Below are 26,642 nucleotides of genomic sequence, written 5' to 3' on the forward strand. Positions count from 1 at the left end.
GTAGTCAGCTGCGAAACAAAGGTATTCACTGTTTTCCTCGAAGAAAGTCTCACAGAGATCCACAGTGAGAATACAAACTCTCTGGATCTATGATTGATTGTGGTATAATGGAGATTGCCAGCATTGAGCTGTGGTTTTTCTTTATTCATTCATGGGATGAGGGTGTCACTGACTAGGCAGCATTCACTTCCATCCCTAATTGCCCAAAGGGCAGTTCAGAGTCAACCACATTGCTGTAGGTCTGGAGTCACATGTAGGCCAGACCAGGTAAGGATGGCAGTTTCCTTCCCTAAAGGAAATAAGTGAACCAGATGGGTTTTCCCTGACAATCAGCAATGGATTCATGGTCATCATTAGGTTCTTAATTCCAGATTTTTTTAAAAATCAAATTCAAATTCTACCATCTGCCATTGCAGGATTTGAACCTGGGTCCCCAGAATAGTCTCTGGATTAACCGTCCAATGATAATACCACGTGGCCATTGCCTCCCCCTTAAGCATGAAGCTGTTCCAGCAGCCAATCACATTAAAGAATCCTCACAGACAGCCAGACAGGGGAGCACTAAGAATCAAATAACTTGTTAAAAGTTTTACGCAGAGCAAAACAAGGTTTGTGACATCCAGCTAGGCATAATGCAGAACTGAAATTATAGGCTAAATATTATCAGAAATCGGCTAAGTGTCAAGTTTGCCAAGTTTCATGGAGTGTTTCTCTCCGTGAGGCCCAGTGGAGTTCTCATCCTCTCTTCTCAAACTTGCCTACGCACCATACCTCTGTGGCATACTATTTGTGTATGCTTGCTCCTGGCACAGGGGGCAGTACTAACTACTGCTGCTCTCCCAGGATTACTGGCACAGTACCCAGCCACATGAGTGCCATCATTTCGGAGCTGCCCTGCAATGATCCATGTGAATTGCCCCAGACATGTAAGAAAGTCAAATTGGACCCAATTTGCTGACAAGGACATGGAGGTCCTGATGGTGCAAAGGAGTACCGTTCTCTTCCCTCTGAACCTACAGAGGAGGCTATGACACCAGATGCTGCCAGCCTGGCCTGAAGTTGTCACACAGGCCAGTGCTGTTTCTAAGGTCTTGAGAACAAACACCAATTCAGGAAGAAGGTTAATGATCTTCTATGATCCACAAAGGTAAGTGCCACCATCTCTTCTCTGCTACCTCACACTCACACTATCTCTGCTACTGCACACATCTCCCACCAGGGCTCAGGATCTACCACTCTCATCAGCACATGCAACATTTTCCCTCATAGGCTTGCACCCACTCTATCCTCCCACACCACTAACCCTGCTTACTGTCTGTGCTACTTACTCACTTACTTGGGACACCTCACCACCTTTCCTCCACTGTACTAACAACTGTGACAGCTACTTTCATCTCATTCAATCCTTCCCTTTATTTCATTACAGGAAAAAATGCCCACAATATTGTTAGAAAGAGCCAAGATGGTTGGGGGGGGCGCCGAACATTTGACTTCTTGCTCCCTGCAAGGAAAGGATCTTGAAGCTGACTCTCCAAGCAGCTGATTGATTGTGCCCAAGCCCTGGGACTGAAATGGGGGGCTACTATTGACTTACTGTGTTGGGACTCCAGACAGAAGACTGTCTCCCTTGACTTGGCTGAAGACCACTCCCCTTAGGCTTTGAAACATGGCCATTTGGTTGAGGCACATGCACTGCTTTTTGCCACATACACATGGTGCAGGTGTGAGATTGATGTAGTATGGTGCCACACAACATGTCCATCCCCTTGACTGATCACTACTAACAACCAAGACAAGCTGCCTGGCTTTGTATCTGTGCATAGGCAGAAAGTGAATGAGTGCTAAGACAGCATGTGAAGAACTCTGAGATGTACCCTGCTCAAACCCATGAGTTGGATGTTTGTGCCTGGGTGTAAAATGTTCTGGCAGCAACATTGCAATAAAAAGATGTGTGCTCCAAAGTACATCATTGAAGTGTAGAACTGAATTGTAAGTGGATTGGAAATGTACAGTGAGGGTGCAGTGAGGTTGGTGCATGTCCAGTGTCAACATCTGTGGACCCAATGGGCTAAATGATCTATTTCTGCTTCTATTTCTTTTAGTCAGTATTTGTGGTCGCTGCTTTGAGATGTTGGTGCCTGGTGTCCAAGATGAAAGAGCCAGGCAATCACTCTGACTTTCATGTCTGTAATTATCGATATCTAGGGGTGGGAGGGTGGGAAACTGCACATCAATGAGCTGAGATTAACTAATAATGAGCGTGCTAGGAGGCCTGTCACAGCTCATGAGTGTGATTCTCATCTCACCTAGTCAACTCTTGGTTGGAGAATGGGGCTTTTTGCTCTCAATGTCAGGAATCTCCTTGCTGCTGATCTCACTTGATTTTCCCCAACTTTTTTGGGAATGCCCACATAGTTCAGTGACTGGGAAGATCCTGCTCATCATATGCCAACTTTCAAAAAAATTATTTTAAAATCTGGTTAAAAAATGATTAATTGATCATAATGGAGATATTTGACACAATTACAAATATTTACCAAGACAAGATTGATTGTTCAGCAGTATAACTCAATTATTATTCGGTAAAATACCATTACATCTCGTTGAACAAGCCTTAATTTTAAAAATTTTTTAAAGGTTAAAGTGGAAAAGGGGATATTCTCACCTATTCAGCTGTTTCACCAGTTGCTGGCTCAGGTGAAGGGTGTCCACAGTGCAGCTTCTGTTAGAGATTGAGTGAATGATAGATCATAACTTCATGTTTCTGTGTTTATTTGTGCTTAAGCTAAACCCCAAAACTGTGTTCAGTTTCATAGTATGCTAAGCGTGAATACTGCCAATTTGCCATCAAAAAAAGTTCACAAATTGCAGGCAGTATTCTGCAACATCCAGACAGAGTTGATTTTTGTAGCCACCCAGAAGAATATGTCATACTCAGAACTAGCCTTCAGACTGGCATCAAAAACATATGGTGAATAGCCATTTAAAACATACAAAGCACAGGCTGCTTTGTATAAAATTTTGCATTTACTTTCCCTGTACAATTATAACATTGAGAAAGAAACACAGCAAATGGTGGTAATTATTCTTGTGCTAGGGCCTTCCCATGTCTTAATGGTTTTGAAATTTGTTACCAGCCGAAATGCCATTTGAAAAGGACTGAGTGCTACAAACAACATTATAGAAGACAGGATAAATCTGAGAATTCTAGAAAACACAATCTTTGGGGGAACTTTATATATTTAAATGTAGCAAGATGCACACCCAAACTCTGTGATGGAGGAACAGTGGAGACTTTACTCAGAAGTGAGTCAGTGATATGGAAGTACAATGTCTTGTTTGGACTGAGTACATGTTTCTGATCTTACGCCACATATCATTTAGAGATTAGAAGTACATCACAGATATTGTACATTTTACATCATCTGACAATGAGAACATTGGAAGGTTGGGAAACATTATTTTTAGAATGTCTGAAGGTTTTCTACCTCTTCTGATGCTATGAGTGTGCACATAGTTCACTTGGTCTAATTGATTCAGTGTAGCTGGAGCTACTCAAAGGATCTACTTTAACATTACTATTAGAGCTTTCCTAAGATTACGTGTCTGCATCACCCTGCCAGATTAATGAATTAGGGTGTGTCTGCTACAATAACTACTTTAATGTGTTGTTTAGTTTTACTTTACTTCTCTGGTCTCATGACAGTAAATAACAATAATTGGGACAGAGCAGTTTTGTGAAAGAGGAGACGTTGTAGACTTCCTGCTTTCAGGCCGGATCAGCTGAAGAGTATCAGAAATAGGATAGGATGATGTGGGAGAGAAGAAGAGTCATACCAGACTCAAAATATTAACTCTGTTTCTCTCTCTACAGATGCTATCAGACCTGTTGAGTCTCTGAGTTTGTTTGAAATACAGAGAGTTGTGGGAGGATTTTCCTCAGTCATTTCCAGTTAGCCACACTTTCAACGTAGTTACAGTGGAATCCATCACCCCTCCCTACCCCTGCCCCAATAAGAAAACTGCAGGAGTTTGACATTAATATGCAGTACTGCTGATCCAAGGCCTCATGTGTCCCTTTAGTTCTCCTACACTGTGTCTAAAATGGAAGAAATTAACACCCATTGTAACTGGATAATCGGGATCCTTCTGGGCTTCAATGGAGACAAAAATTGGAATAGATATAAAATATTGTTGCCAGTTTACCATCATCAATTTTACACTTTAGCAATTTTACAAATCAGTCCCAACACTTAAATGGATCTAGCACCACATCTTAACCTTTTCGGCATGACTTGCATCAGATAAAGAAAATCAGCTCCTTGTTAGATGTCTGCCAAGACATCAAAACTCTGCAAAATGTAACCAGTTTGACACAGGAGTATGTCACAATAGTATTGTGGAAATCTCAGAACAGATGGAGACTATTTCAGCACTTTTTTTTGTTGTTGCTCCATATCAGATCTACCTACTACTATCCCATTTCCCTGCACTTTCTCTGTCCCTTTGATATTTTTTGTTCTTTGTCAAGTATTTTTAATGAATGTTAATCCGTTTCTGACGGTGGGAGATTTCTTGTGTGTCGAGTATAGCAAAATCAGAGATATTTTTACTATTTCACTACACCCTGCACACAGCAGAAATCATGTCCCAGTTAGGAAAGTGCTATTGAGGCATCCACCTGGTTTAAAAGGCAACCAATTCCAGTTAAGGACAATGCCACATACGTGCATGTACAAAGGCACACACATGTAGAGACCTGTACACATGAATATGTATAAATACTGTCACACATGAGGACACAAATTTCCAAACTCAAACTGATGTGTGTGCATTTATGTTTATATACTGTCAGAGACAGACTCTGTGTGTGTGTCTGTGCGTGCGCGTATGTGTGTGTGTATGTATGTGTATGTATGTGTGTGCATGCATATGTTCGAATGGGTATATGTGAGAGGGTGTGAGTGCTTCTGTATATATATGTGTGTATGTTTATTTCTGTGTGTGTGTGTGTGTGTGTGTGTATAATCACAATCATGTGAACCTACACAGAAATGCATACAAACACAGGTGGAGACATTCATTCATGAAAATTCACACAAACATGCACATCCATGTGTACATGAATACACTCATATGTACACACACATGCATACACATGCATACAGGTCTGCTCCTACATTGAGAATTTCTTGCTGAATAATTAGGCTATTTTAGACATTCCTTTGTTGACTAGTTTGGTTAGAAATGTACAGACACACAATTTACATGGTGGTATGTGTTTATCTCTACAGTACTAAGCCTGTCTTAGTCTCAGGGTCACATCATGGTCTCGCTATCCAAATGCTTCTGGTTTTCATGCTCTTGGCAGATGAGCTGATAAGGTTTCTCATTTTCTTCGATGACAGAATTTCCAACTTCTGCATCTGGTGTATGCAGTTCATGCCTTGACAGGTGCTCCACAATGCCTGCTCCCAATGAGTCGCCGAGTACATTTGTGGTAGTTCGTAAGCGATCCCTGAGAAATAAAAGCAGCATTAATTTCCTTAGTTTCAAGGAAAACCTGATAACCTCTGTCAAACAATAAAGCTTTATCTATTTTTGTGTATGCCGAGGAAAACAGAATGGCTGGTATCTCCTAGAATATGTTGTGAATTAAATTTTGGTAATCTTACACTGTTTATAACAGGGGAATATTCTTTCATTAAGGGCGTCAACGGAAGATAATACTCCGGACTTTGATTTCATCCATTAGACCTGCTCCTTGGGATAAAATCCTTCCCTACAAAAACAACAGATTGGATTGCAGTTTTTTAGCTTTGTGTTTGATGCCAGTCAGAGTGTAACTGGTTGAAAGGAAACTTTGTGGCAAGTATATCAATGCCTTCAGAAATGCTGGGTGGTTTTGTCATGACAGATTTTTCAGGGTGCCAAGCTTGTTTTGTCTGTTCCCAGGTGATCTGAACATTAAATGTACTTGTAGATGCTTTTGACCATGCCTGTTATGCACTGTCAATGGCTCTACTGCAGGGTAACTACAGTTCATTATCAAATAGTGAATCTTTCCTCTGGTGTAGTTTGTGAATAAGAAGCTCTGTGATTGAATGATGGGGTTCTTTATATGTGTTTCACTATTTCTTGTTTCTTTTCTCATAGTTGCCACCATCCCTTTAAACTGGAGTTTCAGCCCTTTAAGAGGAGACATCACATGCATTTGAAAAATTGCCATTTGGAAGCTGAAAGTTTCCTCTCTGTTTTTAATTAAATTAACTCTGAAAGATTCCACTGGTTCATTTTTGTTTTGGATACGTAGTAAGTTCATAGAACATTAGATTCAGGTGCCTGTGCCAAAAAATCTAACATATAGCATTCATTGCCCATTCCTAATTGACCTTGAGTGGTGAAGCACCTTCTTAAACTAGTGCACTTTGTGTGGTGAACATATTTCCATGGTGTTACTAAGGAGGGAGTTCCAGGATTCCAGTGATAATGAAGGATTAACAGTATTCTTCCAAGTCAAATCAGGGTAACACTTTGAGGCAAACTTTCAGGTGGTGTTGTTCTCATGTGTATGCTTCTCTTCTAGGTAGAAGCCACATGTTCGGGAAGCATTGTCGAAGAAGCCTTGGTAATTCAGTGATGGTATGTCACGGGGAGATGGTGACAGTCTTTCTTTTTGCAGACGGTCATTGCCTGGCACTTGTGTAGTATGAATGATACTTGTCCCTTATTATCCTAAGCCTGAATATTCTCCAAATCTTGTTGCTTAAGGATACGATGGTTTCAGTATCTGAGAGTCATGAATAAAGTTGAACTTTGAGCAATCACCAGTGAGCATCTCCACTACTGCCCTTATAATGGAAGGAAGATCATTGAAGGAGCATTAAACTGAACAAAGGTGAGCAGGCTATTGTTCAGTAAGTGCTGTTTGATAACTCTAACAACAACACTTTCCATCATTTTGATGATTGAGAGCTGGCCAGATTGGATTCATCCTGCTTTTAATGAACAGGTATACCCTGGGAAATTTTCTTTGTGGTTAGATACCAGTGTTGTAGCTTGGCTACAGCTGCAGCCACTACTAAAACACAATGCTACAAGTATTTAATTTGCAAGGTGACTACTATGAAAATACTTCTGAGTATTATCTATTATCAAGTGTCAGAAGACATCATTGCAATATTCCATTCCCTGAAGTATTTGGATTTTAGTAAACTATCTTAAGTATATTACTCCAAAAAAAAATCACTGCTACATCTGCCTCAAGAAGCTATGTTCAGCTGGGTTAACAAAACCTTCTCTTAATAATTCTCAAGATGATTAATCAGTACAGAATAGTCTCTTGTTGAATCTTTCTAGTTAATAATTTAGCACAAGTTCTGTAAAGTTAAAAGACAAGAACATTACTGAGCCTACATACAGAAACCAGTCCACTGCGATGATCAGGGTGATGTCCTCTGTGGGAAGTCCAACAGATGTTAACACTATCACCATGGTAACAAGGCCAGCCTGTGGTATTCCTGCAGCTCCAATGCTAGCTGCTGTTGCAGTGATACTACATGATGGAAAAATAGAGCAGAGGATGTAAACGAATTTAAGTTGAACAAACATTTCACACAATTAAAATTACTACAACTTTTATTAGAAGAACAGTAATAGACCATTCAGCCCCTCAAGCTGCTATTTAATTAACTCATGGTTGATCTGCAACCAACTCCATTTACACACTTTCTCTCCATATCCCTTGATACCATCACTGATAAAACTCTGGAAAATTTCAAGTACTTTATCATCCCATTTGGGTGAAGAGAGTTCCATTGTTTTCAATCTCCATATAGGATTAAAAGAATTCATGAATTTTAAAGATTATTCTTACTAGTTCTTATGGGAACTCCTGTGCCTTAGATCCAGTATACCAGGTCCTGCTCCAGTGCCAGAAGTGCAGCACGAAGGTATTTCAAGATATTGATAACTTAAGTAAATAGTCATTAAGTTGACAAATGGAGTATAATGTGGGAAAAAACAAAGTTGTTCATTTTGGAAAGGGAGAACAAAGTAAATTATTTAAATAGTGAAAAACTACAGGAAGTGACATCACAAAGGGACTTGGTACTTTTACATAAAATAGAGAAAGCCAGCACAGGTAATCAGGAAGGCTTATGGAATGTTAGTCTTTATTTCAAGGGGATTGGTGTATAAGAGGAGAGAATTCTTACTGCTACTGTACAAGGTGCTGGTGAGACCACATCAGGAGTCCTGTGAGCAGTTTTGGTCTCCTTACTTAGGTATCAGGAAAGATATCATTTCATTGGAGGCAGTTCAGAGAAAGTTCACTGGGATGATCCCTGGTATGGAGGACTGCCCTATGATCAAAGATTAAACAGGTTGGGACTCTACTCACTGGAGTTTAGAAGAATGAGAGGCATTCTCACTGAAACATGGAATTCTTAAGGGGCTTGATAAGATAAATGCTCAGAGGATGTTTCCCCGCATGGGAGAGTCTAGGACCAGAGGGCATTATCTCAGAATTTAAGACAGATGTGGAGGAATTTCTTCTCTCAAGAGGGTTATGAGTCTTTGGAACTCCTCGCCACAGAGAGCTGTGGGGACCGAGTCCTTATGTGTATTTTAAGGTTGAGATAGGTAGATTGTTGATCAGTAGGGTAATCAAGGGTTACAGGGAAAGGGCAGGAAAGTGGACTTGAGGAATGTTGGATTAGCCATGAAACTATTGAATGGCGGAGCAGGCTCCAGGGGCCAAACACCCTACTCCTGTTCTTATTTCTTATTGTCCTATAGTCACCTATGGCTATTGATATAGACCTCGTCCTGGGAACGGGGTCACCTTAAGCTGTCGGAATAGCAGCCTGCACACTTACAGATTTTACAGAGGTGTCTGCCAATGGCTAGGAAATGTTTTTTTGAAGAACCTGAGGATGGTTTAGAACAGAGGAAGACTATCATTCTCATCTCAGCCATACCTGATCTTAGGTAGAATCTCCTTCCCGGCTTTTTTCCCTATATCCATGAAATATTTATCCCATCAAGTATTTATCTAATTCTCTTTTGAATGATAATGTTGAATCTGTTTCAACTGTCATTTCAGGCAGTGCATTCCAGATCCTAAGCGATAACTAGGTTTGAAAAAAAAAGCTTCCCAATGTCACCTTTCGTTTCTTTGTTAAACATCTTAAATGTGTGCCCTCTGGTTAATGACCTCTTTGCCACTGGAAATAGTTGTTACTTGTTTCCTTTATTAAAGTTGAATTGCTCCCTTCTCCTAAGTGTTATTCACAAATCTATTTGATTGTGCTCTTGTGATGATAGTGTATAGCAGATTTTAGCTATATATGAATTTGAGATTTTGAAAGACTTCTGACATCCAATCTTGTGCAACTCTCACAAAGAAGCTGATGCTTTGGCACATCTTGGATTTTATTCAGCATTTGTACTGCAGCTCCATATTTGTAAGGATAACACGTATCTAGCTTCTTTGAGAAAGATATTGGGTTGTCTATTGTCATTGATCCTGTTCAGCATTCTCATCAATTATGTTTGTTCAAATAGACAGGATAGAAAAATACATAAATAACAAGGGAGAGGGAGCCAAGAAGCTCTCAAGAAAGGCATGTGCACTGTAAAACAATGAAGAATAATGTAACAACAAAGAAAGAGGAAAATACAGAAGAGCAAGACATTAGATTCAATAGAAATGAAAGCAAATGAAAGAAAATGCAAGTGAAATTGGGTGGATTTACTTATTGTAAAAAAGAATAAAGGATTACATTAGAATCTAAACAAAACATCCAGAGAACAATGGATGCTGGAAATCAGTAACATAAATAGAAATTGCTGGAAAAACTCTTGATCTGGCAACATCTGCGGAGAGAAAGCAGACTTAATGTTTCAGGTCCCCAACTCTATCTACTGCCATGAATAGAACTTGAAGGTCCACACAAATGTAAGGAAAAATTATTGGGCACGTTGAGTGCCTGTGAATTATTGTTTCATTTGGAATAAATATAAGGACTGGGAGAAACCAAATGATTATGTGCTGTGTCTTCAGCTGTTGCACAGGCAAGTAGCAACAAAATGGAAACTGGAACAAAGGGTAGTCTAAGGAATGATAAAATACTCTTGCTAAAGGTTGAAGCAAAGGAAAAATGTGCCCAGATGTAGGACTGTTTTGTAAATGGCGGAAGAGGACATGTGAACACAGAGATTGGATGGATGGAAGGCGCAAGCGATGGGAACCTTGATGCATGATAAGGGATAATGGATAACACCAGGTGCTTAACAAATAGGGTGAACACAGCCACATATAATCAATATGGGTGTCAGTGGCTTGTAATGTTGTCAGCAGCAAACCCAAACATCAGAATATAAGGTGAAAGACAATCAAAGAATGGAAGAGCCAGAGATGGACTTTGCAGAGATGAGTAGAAATGAGAAACATTGTTGAAGAAATACTCCAAAAAGAAAGGAGGAAGTGGCACTAATTCACCCATCAATATAATAAAGAAATTCATTTGGAAATGGACCAGCATCAGGCTGGAGCAATGGTCCAGATAGTCAACCAAACAACAGGCGTAACTAGGTTAATGCAGCTTCCCACAGAAATGTACTTTATTAGCAGGAAGTGAATAGAGTTACCAGGAGTTGTTCAAGGTAAGAATAAATTCAGCAAAATTGAGGAAGGTGATTGTAGATAGTAACTCATCTGTGACTGTTCAAGGTTGAAGTAAATGGTTCGGTTGAAGATAGAGGCTGTAATAGAACTGGTGAAAAGGAAATAACAGGCTGGAGGATCTGGGAGATAGCCTAGATGGATGTGTTAATGATCTAAAATGATCAGAATAATTTTATTTCAACATCTAGCCAAGTATCTCTTCAAAAACCCCAGTACTTGATAACCATGATGGCACTAGCTTCGCATTAACATCAAGCATTCCTAAATTGATCTCCTTGGTTCAGATCTGTTTGAACAGTATCAGTTCTTTGTATCTGTCACCTAGATGTATAATTTGATGTCTTCAGTAAATTATGTAATTAGACAAGAAGTACTTTAGAACATAGAACATAGAACATTACAGCGCAGTACAGGCCCTTCGGCCCTCGATGTTGCGCCGACCTGTGAAACCAACCTGAAGCCCATCTAACCTAAACTATTCCATTATCATCCATATGTTTATCCAATGACCATTTAAATGCCCTTAAAGTGGGCGAGTCTACTATTTTTGCAGGCAGGGCATTCCACGCCCTTACTACTCTCTGAGTAAAGAACCTACCTCTGACATCTGTCCTATATCTATCACCCCTCAATTTAAAGCTATGTCCCCTCGTGCTAGCCATCACCATCCGAGGAAAAAGGCTCCCACTGTCCACCCTATCTAATCCTCTGATGATCTTGTATGTCTCTATCAAGTCACCTCTTAACCTTCTTCTCTCTAACGAAAACAGCCTCAAAACCCTCAACCTTTCCTCATAAGACCTTCCCTCCATACCAGGCAACATCCTGGTAAATCTCCTCTGCACCCTTTCCAATGCTTCCACATCCTTCCTAGAATGCGGTGACCAGAACTGTACGCAATACTCCAAGTGCGGCCGCACCAGAGTTTTGTACAGCTGCAACATGACCTCACGGCTCCGAAACGCAATCCCTCTACCAATAAAACCTAACATACTGTACGCCTTCTTAACAACGCTATCAACCTGGGTGGCAACTTTCTCTGTATTCTCTTCTGAACGTTGGATATAAATGCATAATGTTTATTATGTTTGTATAAGTTACGGAGATTTCTAGATCACATGGTAGCTATACAGCTCAGTGGCACAACAGCAAATGTGATAAGTGTTAGCTGTAAATGTCAGTGAACTGCAAAGCTGAATCTGAATTGAATTTGAGATTTGGACTACATTGATTTCAATTCAACTGCATTCTGATAATCTACCTGATTGTGATGATTTGTCCGAAGTTTAGGTCATAATTGTTGACTTGTGCAATAAAAATGGCAGCCAGGGCCTCGTACAGTGCTGTGCCGTCCATGTTAATAGTAGCTCCAACAGGAAGGACAAAGCGAGTAACATGCTTGTCTACGCCATTATTTTCTTCCAAACACTTAAAGGTGATTGGGAGAGTTGCTGAGCTGCAAAACAAATGGACTAAACAATTTAATTCATATTGAGAGAAGCATTGGATGGAGCGGGCCAGTTAGAAAGATTTGCAGAGAGGATAAGAGGAATAAAAATTGACACAGAGAAAATGAATCAATGTTTTTCAACGGTAACAGATTATATTCAGGATGGACAATCTTACCTGGATGAAGTGCCAAGGGCAGTGATCAATGCTTGCAATAACCCGCCAATAAAAACCCAAGGATTCTTATGGGTGACTATGAAATAAAGAAGTGGCAGGACAACGAGTGCATGAATTAGAAGCCCAATTATCACTGTCACAGTGTACATTCCCAGTTGTCCGCCCATCACGGTAAGGTCTTTCATTTCCATGATTTTGCCTGCAATCAGGAAGAGGATACCTATGGGAGCATACCTGTAACAAAAGAAGACAAAGCATTTCCTCAGTTTAGCAGGACCTTGCAGCAGCCGAGTTTGGCTACGATTGTAAACAGTCAAATAAGGGACACAATGGAGGTTTAAACTGGATGGAGGCTGGATGGTGGAATCCCTAAAATGATGAGGGAAACCACTTCGTTCCTGCTTCAGATCCAGTCAACACTGGCTTTAGAAGAGCCTTCCATGACAGGGCCACATGCTTGTGTTAGGCAGTGAGCCCTTAAAAATGCAAATCAGGGTCCTATGATATACAAGTGACCTCGATTGACATTTTCAACAATATTGGTTGGTGCAGGTACAGTCTACGTTTCATCCCACCTGGAAGTATGGTACAAGAGGTGTCCAGCGAGTGAGCTTTAATTCCCTGGCACCATGAGGATCAGAGCTGCTTCTCTGGGATCCACAAAAATCTAGTGTGCTGCATGCTCAGATCCCCATTTCCTGAGGATGGACTGTCATATTGTTTTGGGCCAGCTTGCCCCAAATGGCAACATCTCTAAACCAGTGGGTCATCTTAGGACCATTTGTTTCTCACTTGCAGGCTGCCAGCCCTGTGTGAACGAGATCTGGTCTCTAAAATGGACTGGGCTCCCTGTCACAGCTTCTGAGCAGTGTGTAGGTGCCATCCACTGGTGAGACAACTAAAAACCCACCTGCAGTCAAAATCTATCTTTGAAACCTGTGGCAGAGATTCCAGAATTCATCACTGAAAGCTAACCAGAAATATTGAGTGATGTTGCTGAAACGCATCAGGTTCATATTAAAACGATATCTGTAATCACGATAATAAGAGCTAATTCCTCTCAGTGACATGACCAGAGGTAACTTTAGTCTGATCCTCTCATTGGGAGACAGTTGGCTTAAGGAAAACAAAACAAGATTTTATACCCTACCTGAGGCTTCACTCTCTAGAGCAGTCAGAAACATAGGGTGGGATGTAAAATTGGCAATGCTCTGGATCTGGCAGAGTTAGGTTAAACCTACCCATATGAGACATACACATATGGGTGGAACAATTCTAAAACACAAATCTAATGTTCAAGACTGGGTTCACATCCACCAGCTGGAAAAACAGTAGGAGTCCTTGACTGAACACTTTTGGGAGGTGCCATGCAATTTTTGTAGGAAATCAGTCACTTGACTGACCATTGTTGGGCCTCCCGCTGATTTAAGTGCCAGGGGACAGTTAGAAATCTTGCAACGTTGGAGGTGCCATCCAATCAGTAGCTACCAGGTCTTATGCACCAGCTGTGCCATTGTGAGTGATGGACACTGCTGGTACTATACTTGGTCATCTACCAGGGATCAGAGATGGAGCCCTGGAGAGAAATGGGTGCGGGAGGAAGGGGAACTGCAGTGAAATGGGTAGAGCAGGTTAAACAGGAAGGGCAGTGAGGTACCTTTCCTTCCTGAATAGAGTAGCTGAATAGGAGGACCACCTGCCCTTAATAGCTGCAGGTGCAGTTTTCCCAATTGTGAGAGCCCCGCCAGCCACTGAGAGTGCTCTTAAATGGCTGCTTAAGGGAATCAATTGGCATCCAGGCAGCATGGAGCTTGATCCATCCTGCACCCTCCTGCCCAATCAAATGCCCTCTCTGATTCTAAGGGTATGCGCTGGGGCATAGAATTTCATTCCCATCATGTGCAATCTTACCCACTTTTAGTCAGTTTAGTTAAGGAGGATTCGTACAGGAGTGACCAGGCTGACTCTAGATGTTGGGATACTGAAGGGCAGCATTTTATATACCCCCCTTGCCCCCTATGAGTATGTTGAAGGCCTGCCCATCCATAACCCACCACTTGTGGTGGCTGTAATTGTGCAGATGGCAGCAGGTGGGGGATCACGGTGCCAAGTGGGAAGGGACAAGGTGTTGGCTTCAGGTGGGGAAGGTGGGGGTAAGTGTGTCCTTCACAGGCAGTTTTTTGCAATCGTGGGCACCCCCATCCCTAAACCTGCAGCCTGTGGTCTGGGCCCCGGTGGTAGCCCCTCTTCTCCAGTGCTCACTTTGCAATCAGCTTCCAGCAGTGGCCACTGAAGCTCTTGGAGGCAGCTCTTGGAGGCAGGAAGCCCGTTTCCAGACTGGTAATGCCCCTCAGATGGGCTGCTGTAAGCATCAAGGGTACCTTTCCCAGTTGTCTGCTGGTAGGATTGCGAAATATCAATGATGGGTCCCAAACCTCCAGGAGTTAAAGACCAATCTCCAGGGTTATGCTGAGAGTAACTCAGCGAAAAAAAAATCACTGGAGCATCCAAAATAAAATTGTGTTTTCTTTTAATTTTCTTTGTGGTTTTTTGATTATTAAATATTGAGATTATAAAATTATGAAGGCATATATAGGGTAGACAGGAAGGAACATTTTCTCTCAGTATAGAGATCAATGATCAGAGGTCATATATTTAAGGTAAGGGGCAATAGGTTTAGAGGGTATGTGAGGAAATGCCTTTTCACACAGAGGGTGGTAGGAATCTGGAGCTCACTGCCTGTTGAGACAGATACCCTCATAACCTTTAAGAAGTATTTAGATGTGTATTTGTGATGCCAAGGCATTCAAGGCTATGGGCCAAATGCTGGAAAACAAGATTGGAATGGGCAGGTCTTGTTTATGATGAGCCAAAGAGCCTTTATCCTTGCTGTAGACCTCAGTGACTTTAAGCATCACCAATCTGGTAATAAAGTGGCTATTTGCTGTACAGTTGGTGTGTGAAACCAATGCACAGCATTCAGAGGAGGATTGGACAAACAATGTTATGACTGTAGCTGTAGGGTGGATGGACCAGAGATAACTGTCCAGAGGTGGTAACAATATTTGCTGGGGCTAAAGTAACTGAGAGCAGAAAGTGTGCCCTTGTTGTCACTACCAGCCAAAGTGCAGCCAGTGATAAAGTTGATCAGTTTGTAAGATGTACAGGGTAGCAATGGGACTAACTAGGATGGGGGAAAACCCCATAAAAGCCAGAAGATGATGTTATAAAGATTTGCTAGGGAGACCTGTTAGTTGGAAACCAGTGCCAGATTGAACAGTGCATTGTTTCTGTTGAAGGATGCAGTCTAATGGCGTCTGAGTAGATTATTAACGCCAATTACTTGCAAAAAGCTTTGTCCAATTGTACAAAGATCTTGGGATCTTCTATTGGGGGCAAGAAAAGAATTAGACCAAACATTTCAGATTCAAATTACTAACAATTGAAATGCTCTCGAAAGAATCTAGACAGTGAAATATTAGGCAGAAGTATTGCAGTGCAGTGGTAGTGTCTCTGCCTCTGGGTCAGAAGTTGCAGGTTTGAGTCCTACCGCAGGAATTGATTACTGTGGAAGGTGAGTTCATTTATGGACAATTATCAAATTTATGGCTGATTATCAAAATCTAAATTCTTTCAATGCACCAATGGCAGGCAATGAGAGCAGGAGACTATCTTAGGATGGTCTGAGTGGTACCCTGAAAGTTACAGTCCTTGGCAACCAGTTCCAGAATAAACAAGGTTTGAAAACAAACATAAGCATGTGCTTCAACTGTTTAATGTGTCACCAGACACAGAAAGCTTTTAAGAAACATTGGCTTTGTAACTATTAGGATGTTTGCATATAAAAAAAACTGAGCAATTTTAACTTCCCCCTCCAATTTGGCATAGTTGAATACCTCACTCTGGATTATAGACGTTCATTGCTCTCTGAACTTGACCACTGCTTCTTGCATCTTCTGTGAACTAGCTGGCTTATTTGATACATAGAGAATGTTTTTCAGACTAGATTCCAGGAAACTAAACTTGGCAAACAGAGTTTAATGCAACTGCTGTGAGCAGATGCTTGCCAGAATCTTTGGAACTGCCATTAAGGCCATGAAAGTGGTGTCTGTGAAAACTATGTAAATAATTAGGAGTTGTCATTGTGTTTAACTATGCCTCATTCATCGTCTGCTTCTTGTGACTTGGAGCTGTTTAAAATAAAAAATGATTTTCTCCAAATTTACTGCTGCTTTTCAGCTTCACTTCCACTTTGCATATTTTTTTCATTTTTTTGTGCTATAAATAAAGGCTAAATATGACTTAAACTGGATTTTTAACTTCACAAAAGACTCTGTCAGCCCTTTAAGAATGGTTATAGTCATTAATTTCCACTAAAGTAAAGATGGAGGAAAGACTTGATACAGCTCTTCAAAAATGATGAAAGATGAGCTCATCATGAATATGCTATTCATCTTGTCCAATTGTTAGTCATAGCGCTTTACCACAAGAATAAAGGCCCTTCGGGCCATTGTGTCTGTGCCGATCATCAAGAATCTATCTACTCTTATCCCATGCTTCAGCACTTGACCTATAGCTTTCATAAGCTATGACATTTCAAGCGCTCATCTAAATACTTCTTAAATATCGTTAGGATTATTGTCTTCACTATTCTTTTAGGCACTGAGATCCAGATATCCACCACCCTCTTCCTAAAATCCCCTTCAAAAAACCTGCTCCCTACCTTAAAACTGTACCAAGGGCAAAGGTTTCTCCTTATCTCCCCTCTCTATGCCCATCATTACTTTGTACGTCTCTAACAGATCCCCCCTCAACCTTCTCTGCTCTAAAGAAAACAACAACAGCTTATCTAGGCTCTTTTCTTTGCTGATTTGTTCCAACCCAGGCAACATCTTGATGAATCTCCTCACCACCCTCTCTAATGCAATCACATCCCTCCTATAGAGTGGTGACCGAAAGTGCGCACAGTACAGGACCAGACAACAAGAATAAAATCTGGAAGCCCTCAGCAAGGTTGTAGATTACAAAAACTTTATACCACCATCAGATTCAGAAAAAGTGTTGATGGTTTCAGTTTAAATTGACACATTTAAAAACAGCTAATTTGGTTGAGGGTCATAGGAATACTCAACAAACTTCACTTTTTCAAACAGGAAAAATAGACGAAAGAAACTAATCTTCTCTGAAGTAGGAGATCAGTAGATGGTGGGGATGAAAAGTCCATGAACATCACTTATACGGTGATTTTTGGATGGAGAAGCTAACTGGTCTTCCATTGATCTGAATTTTCTAAGTGGCCTCTGAAAGGATCTACGTTAGTTTTATCATAAACTGCAGTCTAATATATCTAAGGATAAAGTATCAGACATATTAGAAATTAACTGATGCAGAACAATGGAAAATGTAATCTGCAATCTTTTATTAGGCATACTCCAGTTTATCAGAAATTAATTAATGCTAACAGACAGATTGCAAGTCTGTAGGAGCTGATTGATAATTATCAAAGACACGAGGCTCTCAAGTCCTAACCTCTCAGAGAATCTAGAATGAAGGGAGCTGGAAACATCATGTGCACATACTTCACTGTGTTGACATCTCTGCAACCCCATAATTTTCTTGAGGGGAAAAATGCATGATGTCTCAAATGCAGCCCATTCAAACCATAAGACGTAGGACCATTTCGTCCATTGAGTCTGCTCTGCTATTTAATGAAGTTGTGGCTGATCTGATAATCCTCAAATCCACTTTCCTGCTTTTCCCAATAAGCCTTGATTCACTAATCTCTGAGAAAAGAAATTCCTTCTTATCTCTGACTTCAAAAGACAATCTCTTACTCTGAGATTTTGCCCCCTGGTCCTACACTCTTCCACAAAGGGAAACAGCCTCCTACATCCGTCTTGTCAAGCCCCATAAGAATCTTATGTGTTTCAATAAGGTTGTCACCCATTTTTCCAAACTCCAATGAGTACAGTACAACCTACTCAACTACTTCTCATAAGAAAGTCTCTCCACGTCCAGAATCAGCCTAAAAACCTGTTTGGGATGTCTGCAATGCCAATATATCTTTCCTTAGATAAGGGGACCAAAACTCTCCCCATTATTCTAGGTATGGTCTATTTAGTGACTTGTACAGCAACAGTTTCCTACTTGACTTTATTATCTGAGGTGTAGAATACAAGATCAAGAAGGATATGCTATATAAAATGTTGGTTAGGTCACAGCTGGAGTACTGCGTGCAATTCTGGTTACCACATTAAGGAAAGGTGTTATTACATTTGAAAGGATGCAGAGGAAGTTTACTAGGATGATGTGTGGGCTGGAGGCTCTGAGCTCTGAGGAAGGATTGGATAGGCTGGGCTTGTGTTCCTTGAAGTAATGACAGTTGAGTGGATCTGATGGGGATATGCAGGATTATGAGGGGCACAACAGGTTGGGTACGAAGGCACTTTTCCCACAGTAAAGAGATCAATTACCAAGGGGCATTATATCTTACTAAGGTAAGATATAGCAACCTGAGAGGAGAATTGAGGAGAAATCTTTTCACTAAAAGGCTGGTGAGACTCTTGAATTCACTCCTTGAAAGGGTGGTTCAGTCAGAAACTCTCATAACATTTAAGTAATACTTAGATATTCACTTGCATTGCCATAGCCTCCAGGGATAGGGACAAAAGCTGGAAAATGAGATTAGTGTAGTCAGATCTTTGTTAACTTCTGTGCTGTGAACATCTATGAGTCTGTATTACCCCAATACCATGGGCTTTTATCTTATTGAGAAGTCATATGTGCAATATCTTATCAAATGCCTTTTGGAAATCCAAACGTATTACTGGTTCCCCTTTATCTATGCTTGTTACCTCCTCAAAGAATTCTAATACATTTATCAGGCATGATACCTCTTCATGAAGCAATTGCTGATAATGTTGTACATTTATAAATGCTCTGCTATTACATCCTTTGTAATAGACTCTAATATTTTCCCAGTGACAGATGTTAAGCTAATTGCCCTTTTGAACAAAGATGTTTCATTGGCAGTTATTCAATCATAAGGGACTTTTCCAGAATCTAAGGATTCTTGAAAGATTACTACCAGTGCATCCACTACCTCTGTGGCTACTTCCTTTTATATTCAATGATGCATCCTGTTAAGTCTATTGGCCTTTAGCCCCATTAGTCTAATTTGGACTTTTTCTCTCACGATATGGTATTTATTTCCTCCCCATATTCTGCCCTTCCTCAAGTATTTTTAGAATACCATTACTGTCCTGTACCATGAAGACCAATGCAAAGAATTTATTTACCCTGCTATTTCCTGGTACCTTAATATTATTTCTCCAGCCTCATTCTCTAGTGGGTCTATGTTCACTTTGGCCTCTCTCTTTTTTATGCATTTAAATAAGCCCTTACTACCTTACTTTATATTACTTGATATTTTAATTTCATAGTTTATTTTCTCCCACTTTAGTATTCTTTTGGTCATCTTTTGTTAGCTTTAAAAACATTCCCAAGCTTTTTGATTTATCGCTAACCTTTGTCACATTGTATGTTTTTCTCTCAATTTAATTCTATCCTTAACTTCTTTAGTTAACCGTGGTCCCCTTTCCTAGAATCCTTCTTCGTCACTGGGGTTTTCCTTTGTTATGCATCATTAACTATTTTCTTTCCCATTAAACTGCTGACCACTGAACTTCCCTACCTGATCCTCATGCTAGCTAACATGTTAAAAAGCTAATTCTCATTCAAGCATAGTATTCAATCATCTAAAGACTATTGGTATCACTGAACTCACTGAAAATATTTGCCGGTCTCTTCTGTCTGCACCAATAAAATTACATCCCTTCTTTTCTTCTCCAAAGTTCATGAATAAATCACCCTACTTTTCACTGTTTATAGATCTTGAATCCAACTTCCATCCCTCCCATAGCTCAACATCAAATATTCCCATTCAAAATCACAAACTACATTATTTGTGATGATTTTATTCCTTCTTAATCCCTCTGTAGAATTTGATAGTCAATAATTGTACTCTTTTTCAACACTCCTCCATTGACTTGCTCCATTAGACCATTAATTCTATTCTTAACTGTCTAATTATAACCAGAATAGTTTTGGCAATTGCTTTTTCCTAACCTTATCTCTGTTCTCTAAATTTTTCGATGTCCAGTATTATTACTCATTCCTGTTTAATTTCATCTACTATTGTTCCACCCATGATATATTTTGTCCAAGACATTTTGTTGATCTGTGTTTTTTCTTTAAATTCAGTTGTTTCTTCCTGTTGAGCTATCACTGAGCACTGTTTGAGTGCAAGCTTTGTTTTGATGCAAAAGTAAATGTCCAGATGTTCACTAACATAGTCCAACTGGGTAAAGTTGTGAGTAGAGAGCCTCTCTCACATCATCCTGGCACACATTTCATCTTCAGCCTCTGAGGGACACCACATTTGTGCGAACCTAACATCTGCTTATGTAAATACTTAATGCGTAGATGTCAGAGAATGGTGATGTTATAAGGATCAGTTTCAGTGTTTGTGGGGAAGAATATAGAACTTCAGGAAGGGAATTCGAGGCTTATTTGGTTATTAAAATCCCAGCAGACATAGGTCAAAGAACTGCCTGAGCCACTTTCTGGATTGCACAGCATTGCTTGCATCAAAACTTCATGATGGACATACCTACCATTCATATTTTGAAATGTCAATCTGATAAATTGTGGTCAAGTCTTTCCCATGATCTGTATTAGTGGAGAACTGTTTGTATGTGTGTGGGGAGTTGTGGGATAGCTCTGGTTACCAAAGATCCTTAGACAGCACCTCCCAAACCCATGACCACTTCAGCTAGAAGGACAAGGGCAGCAGATACATGGGAACATCACCATCTGCAAGATCCCCTCCGAACCACTCACCATCCTGACTTGGAAATATATCACTGTTCCTTCACTGTCGCTGGGTCAAAATCCTGGAATTCCCTCTGTCAAGGCATTGTGGGTAAACCTGCAGCACATGGACTGCAGCAGTTCAAAAAGGCAGCTCACCACCACCTTCTCAAGGGCAACTAGGAATGGGCAAAAAATGTTGGCCAGCCAGCGATGCCCACATCCCACCAGTGAATTAAAAAATAAAATCCATTGTATTCTATTCTCCCCTCACCTCCCCAAACATTTTATATATAGGGCTCAAAGGAATTTCAATATTTCAGATGTGCCACACAGTCAATCATTTGCTGCATCACTGTGATACCTATTTCATGCAGTAGGAAGGAATTTGTTTTGGCACTTCGAAGCAATGCAAGTTGGTCTGCAGAACTAATAATTTCACTGTTTTGAAGTCTGGAAACCGGCAACTTAAAACTGGTTCATTTTCATATACTTGCCTATATTTGAACAGAGAAATCAGATTCCTGTTATCACTTCTGGGGAATAATGTAAGAAGTAGTAAGGATCAAAATACTGGAAAATTGCTTTGCCCATTATCCTTCCTTCAACTACCTGGCAAATTTGTAACCATGACAAGCTACACGGCTCTAGTTTAAGGAATGAAATTAATACTTCCAAAGGTCCAATACCTACCAGAAACAGTGGGGCTCAGAAGTGGACTTGGTAGCACCCATTAATTGTACACACAACTCATATGAAATGCACCAGAAACCCTGTTAGTAAAGGAGTTATTCCACACATCTAAATCCCATTGGTAACATGCAGAACCAGAAGGTAGTGACACCAATCAGCATGCAGTTCGGTTTTGGAGCTCAGCATTCTCCTTACCTCCCACACATATTCATTGGCATAAAAGATCTATCCAACTAACTCTCTGCAAAGTGACCATCAACTACTTATGAATCATTAGCTGATTACTTCTTCTAGCTGTTGCTGCTATTCTGCACATTTGTGTTTTGCCATATGTGTGAAAAGTTTCACTGGTCTGAAAGATGTGTTTGATTCAAAATGAAATAATTTTTTCACAGCTTGTGTACAAATCTATTTGTTCCAGACAGGAGTGGCTAAAAAGATGGGACCATGTCGATGGGAATGAGCAGAGGTCACACAGAGCAGGACAAGCTGCTAGAAGAGAGGGGAAGATAATGGGATGCAGGGTCCTAAGCAGAAGGACACACCTGCCCGGGGTTTTCAGGTCACAAATATACTAACTCGACATCAGTGACTACCAATGTTCGGGATATCTAAGGGGGTCCTCACTGAACTCTGTCAACTGCTGCAGCCTCAACTCCAATCTCAAAGCAAGGCAAGAATCACATTGTCTGTGCCTGTGAAGGTGACTGTAGTGATGAAGTTTAAAGACTGGCCTCATCCTAAGCTGCTGCTGGAATTATTAACAACACCTTATAGTTTGCAGTATACTGACGAGATGGGAAGGTCATTGTATGAAGACAAATGGTTTCATCAAATTTTGTCTTGCCACATAGGACAGGCCCCGTTTTAACCCAATCAAAACCCACCCATGGCACAGAGTTAAAATTGGGCCCAAGCAATCACAGTGAGCATGAAAGCTGGCAGGTGTTGTGGACTTTTGCAGGGCACATAGTGCCATTTACCGTGTGCGAATTACTCGTCATGAATATTGCTTCTCACGCACTCAAGTCAATGCTGTTACATCTCTGAACGGAAAAGGATTTCACTTCCTGAATGTTCAGCTGCTATGTTCCATACACATTGCATTGTGCAGAACAGTGTCTGGTATCCTAGTCATAGTCAAAAATGCATTCATTCTATGACTGTTGGCTTTCAACCACTACAGCAACGGCTATCTGCTGATATGATTGATGGCTAATGACCTATAGACATGAATGCAGCTGACAGAAAATAGGAGACATCCAGCCACAAGATACTTGATAGTGCTGATTACTGCAGTATGGACGCAATGACGCTGCTACCTTTACTGCTCTATAGTAGTGTTACAATACTGCGTTTGGCAGGACAAAAGGTTTGGAATCCTTCATGCTGGACAAACTTGCCATCATCACCAAAGCTCACATTCCAATCCAAATTTATAAATTAAATCATACAAATTATGAATAAGAATAAATGAGTATTACTGATAAAAGAGACATGGTGTCAAAATGTTTGTCTTGAAGTGATCAGGACAGAATCACAAGAATACCAAATTTCAAAGGGAATGACAATTTATACTGCATGAGAAGAGGGTGCTGACTGGTTAACAACTGGACTCTGATTGGTAAAGGCATTGCTATGGAGATTGCACCAAGGAACAATTCAATCTCCAGCTTTTGTCTAAATTCAAACCAGGTAAGTCGATTCGGATTGGTCAAGGCATTACCATGGGAAATGCACCAGGGAATGGCTGTTCCCCAAGCAAGAATAAACCAATCACCATTGTGCATTGCTTAGTGCCTGGTCTTCCATCTGTCTTTTTCTATCCTAGCGATTCTCAAGGTGCTGCCCCAGTGACTGCAGCGATGCTGCTGAAGGCAGCTGATTTTCAGCGCAGGATTCTAGAGATGATCTTGAAATATACTGTTGATGAGCTGTGTCCTTAGAAGGCCTCTACATGTTGGGTTGGCTGGCAGACAGATAACAGCAAGGGCACTGGCAGAGTGACAGTGTTGGGATGATGAACATGTCACCCAGAGTGATTGCAGCAGCATGGAGCTATTGCCACTCTGCAATCTGAGTAATAGGTTGGAGAAAACTGCTGGACTACAGTGACACCAGAAGTCTCTATGAGCACTAATATCCAGAGTCATGGTGCATGGAGTCTCAATTCCCACTGCAGCACTTAGAAGTGGATGTTGCAACGGAAGCTGAGACTTCAGTTATCGGTCTCTGCTTTATGCTTGCTTCCATGAGTACACTGGTGGAGTTCACTACCTGGTCCATACTGGAAAAGATGTTGTTGCAAGCTTTGAGCAAAGCCCCATGCCACATTGGTGCTGAACTGCTCCTGGCTCAGTGATAGAGTACACAGAATTTCAGGTTTCCCAATGCACCAAGTATATCAGTGTGAATGCTCATCAGCCTGTCAGTCTGTTTCTTTATGTCTTCCCCCTCAAAGTCCTGATTGGAGCAAAACTTATGTGTAAGTTTACTATTTGATAAACTAGATCCTATGCTCACCTACTTTCACAGTGCTCTGCCTACAATGCATTTTTTCCCCCTGGCGTCTCACCATATGCTGATGCCACCACAATTCTCTATAGTGCATACAGTGTCAGTATCTGAAATGGCAGCGGTAAGTCTGAAAACAAGGTACTCCTATGCTTCCTCCTGCTCTATCACCACTTGCTGAACAGGTTGTAGTTCTTCAGTTCATTTGTTCTGAGAAAAAGACAATCAGTTGGTTGCGGTGATGGGTGGGGAGAAGTAAAGAAGTGCATGTTTATGCCTCTTGCAGCTAATAAATTAAAATAGAGATAGGGACGAGGGGCAAGTGGGATGTGAGAAAGAGGTTTAAGGATGAGGGTACTCTCATCTTAGAGTCATAGAGTCCTATAGCACCGAGACAGGCCCTTCAGCCCAAACGGGTCCATGCCGACCAAAATGTCCAGCCACATTAACCCCATTTTCCTGCACTTGGCCCATATCCTTCTATATCTTTCCTATCCATGTATTTGTCCAAATGCCTTTTAAATGTTGTTAATGTATCTGCCTCAACCGCTTCCACTGGCAGCTCATTCCATACGCGTACTACCCTCAGTGTAAAAAAAGTTTCCCTTCAGGTTCCCATGTTTTCTTTCCCCTCTTACCTTAAACTGATGACCTCTAGTCCTCAATTCCTCAACGCTGGAAAAAAGACTGAGTGCATTCACCCTATCCATGCCTTTCATGAACTTGTACATTTCTATAAGATCCCCTCTCAGTCTCCTATGCTCTAAAGAAACAAGTCCTAGCTTGTCCAACCTCTCCCTATGACTCAGTGCCTTGAGTCCTGGCAACATCCTTGTAAATCTTCTCTGCACTCTATCCTGTTTAATAACATTCTTCCTTTAGCAAGGTGACCAAAACTGAACACAACACTCCCAGTGTGACCTCACCAATGTCCTGTATAACTGCAACATAACTTCCCAACTTCTGTACTCAGTGCCCTGACTGATGAAGGCCAGTGTGCCAAAAGCCTTCTTCACTGCTCTATTTACCTATGACTCCACTTTCAGAGAATTGTGCATCTGAACTTCAAGGTCCCCCTGTTCCACTACACTCCTTACGGCCCTACCACTCACCATGAAACTCCTATCTTGATTTGACTTTCCAAAATGCAGCACCTCACATTATCTATATTAAACTCCATTTGCTACTTTTCGGCCCACTTCCCTAGCTGATCAAGATCCTGCTGCAATTTCTGATAATTTTCCTCAGTATCCACAATACCACCTATTATAGTGTCATCTGCAAAATTACTAATCATGCTCTGTACATTCTCATTCAAATCACTGATATAGATAACAAACAGCAATGGGCCTAGCACCGATTCCTGAGACATACCACTAGTCACAGGCCTCCTGTCTGACAAGCATCCTTCCACTATTACTCTCTGCTTCCTACTATCAAGCCAATTGTATATCCAATTTGCCAGCTCTCCCTGGATTCCATGCGATCTAACCTTCCAGAGCAGCCTACCAGGTAGAACCTTATCAAAGGCCTTACTGAAATCCATATAGACTACGTCTATCACCCTGCCTTCATCAACCTTTTTGGTCACTTCATCAAAGAACTCCAACAAATTTGTGAGGTATGATCTCCCATGCACAAAGCCACGCTGACTACTCCCAATCAAACCCTGTCTTTCTAAATGCATGTATATCTTATCCCTCAGAATCTTCTCAAGTAATTTACCTACCACAGATGTTAAGCTTACTCGTCTATAATTCCCAGCTGTTTCTTTGCAGCCCTTCTTGAATAAGTGCAGAACATTTGCTACCCTCCAGTCTTCCAGGACCTCTCCCATGGCTAATGATGATGCAAATATATTGGTCAGGGCCCCCACAATTTCTTCTCTGGCCTTTTGCAGGGTTCTTGCATATATGTGGTCAGGACCAGGAGATTTATCAACCTTCATATATTCTAATACTTCCAACCCCTCCTCTACTGTGATGTGGACTGTCCCGAAGATATCGCCACTAACTCACCCAAGTTCACAAGTCTTCATGTCTTTCTCCACGGTAAATGCGGAGGAGAAATATTTATTGAGGACCTTGCCCATCTCCTGTGGGTCCATGCGTACGTGTCCACTTTGGTCCTTGAGGGGTCCTATTCTCTCACTAGTTATTCTTTTTCCTTTAATATACTTAAATAATCTCTTTTTGGATTCACCTAATCTTCCCAGCCAAAGCTGCCTCGTGCCCCCTTTTCGCCTGCT

At 41.0% G+C, this 26,642-nt stretch overlaps 1 protein-coding gene across 1 annotated transcript in view; it reads right to left on the bottom strand.

The window, feature by feature from the left end:
• Nucleotides 1–3,277: 3,277 nt before the first annotated feature.
• slc1a6 (solute carrier family 1 member 6) overlaps nucleotides 3,278–26,642 on the bottom strand; it is a 28,498-nt gene continuing 5,133 nt past the window's right edge. Inside the window, exons 3-6 of the mRNA XM_048613986.1 lie at nucleotides 12,317–12,550; nucleotides 11,952–12,146; nucleotides 7,421–7,555; nucleotides 3,278–5,518 (exon numbers count right to left, since the gene is read on the bottom strand). Of these exons, the coding sequence (XP_048469943.1) occupies nucleotides 5,320–5,518; nucleotides 7,421–7,555; nucleotides 11,952–12,146; nucleotides 12,317–12,550 (763 nt within the window). The 3' untranslated portion in view covers nucleotides 3,278–5,319. The remainder of the gene's footprint in view (nucleotides 5,519–7,420; nucleotides 7,556–11,951; nucleotides 12,147–12,316; nucleotides 12,551–26,642) is intronic.

The sequence above is a fragment of the Rhincodon typus genome, chromosome 29 (genome assembly GCF_021869965.1).
Source record: "Rhincodon typus isolate 14 chromosome 29, sRhiTyp1.1, whole genome shotgun sequence".
Lineage (NCBI taxonomy): Eukaryota > Metazoa > Chordata > Chondrichthyes > Orectolobiformes > Rhincodontidae > Rhincodon > Rhincodon typus.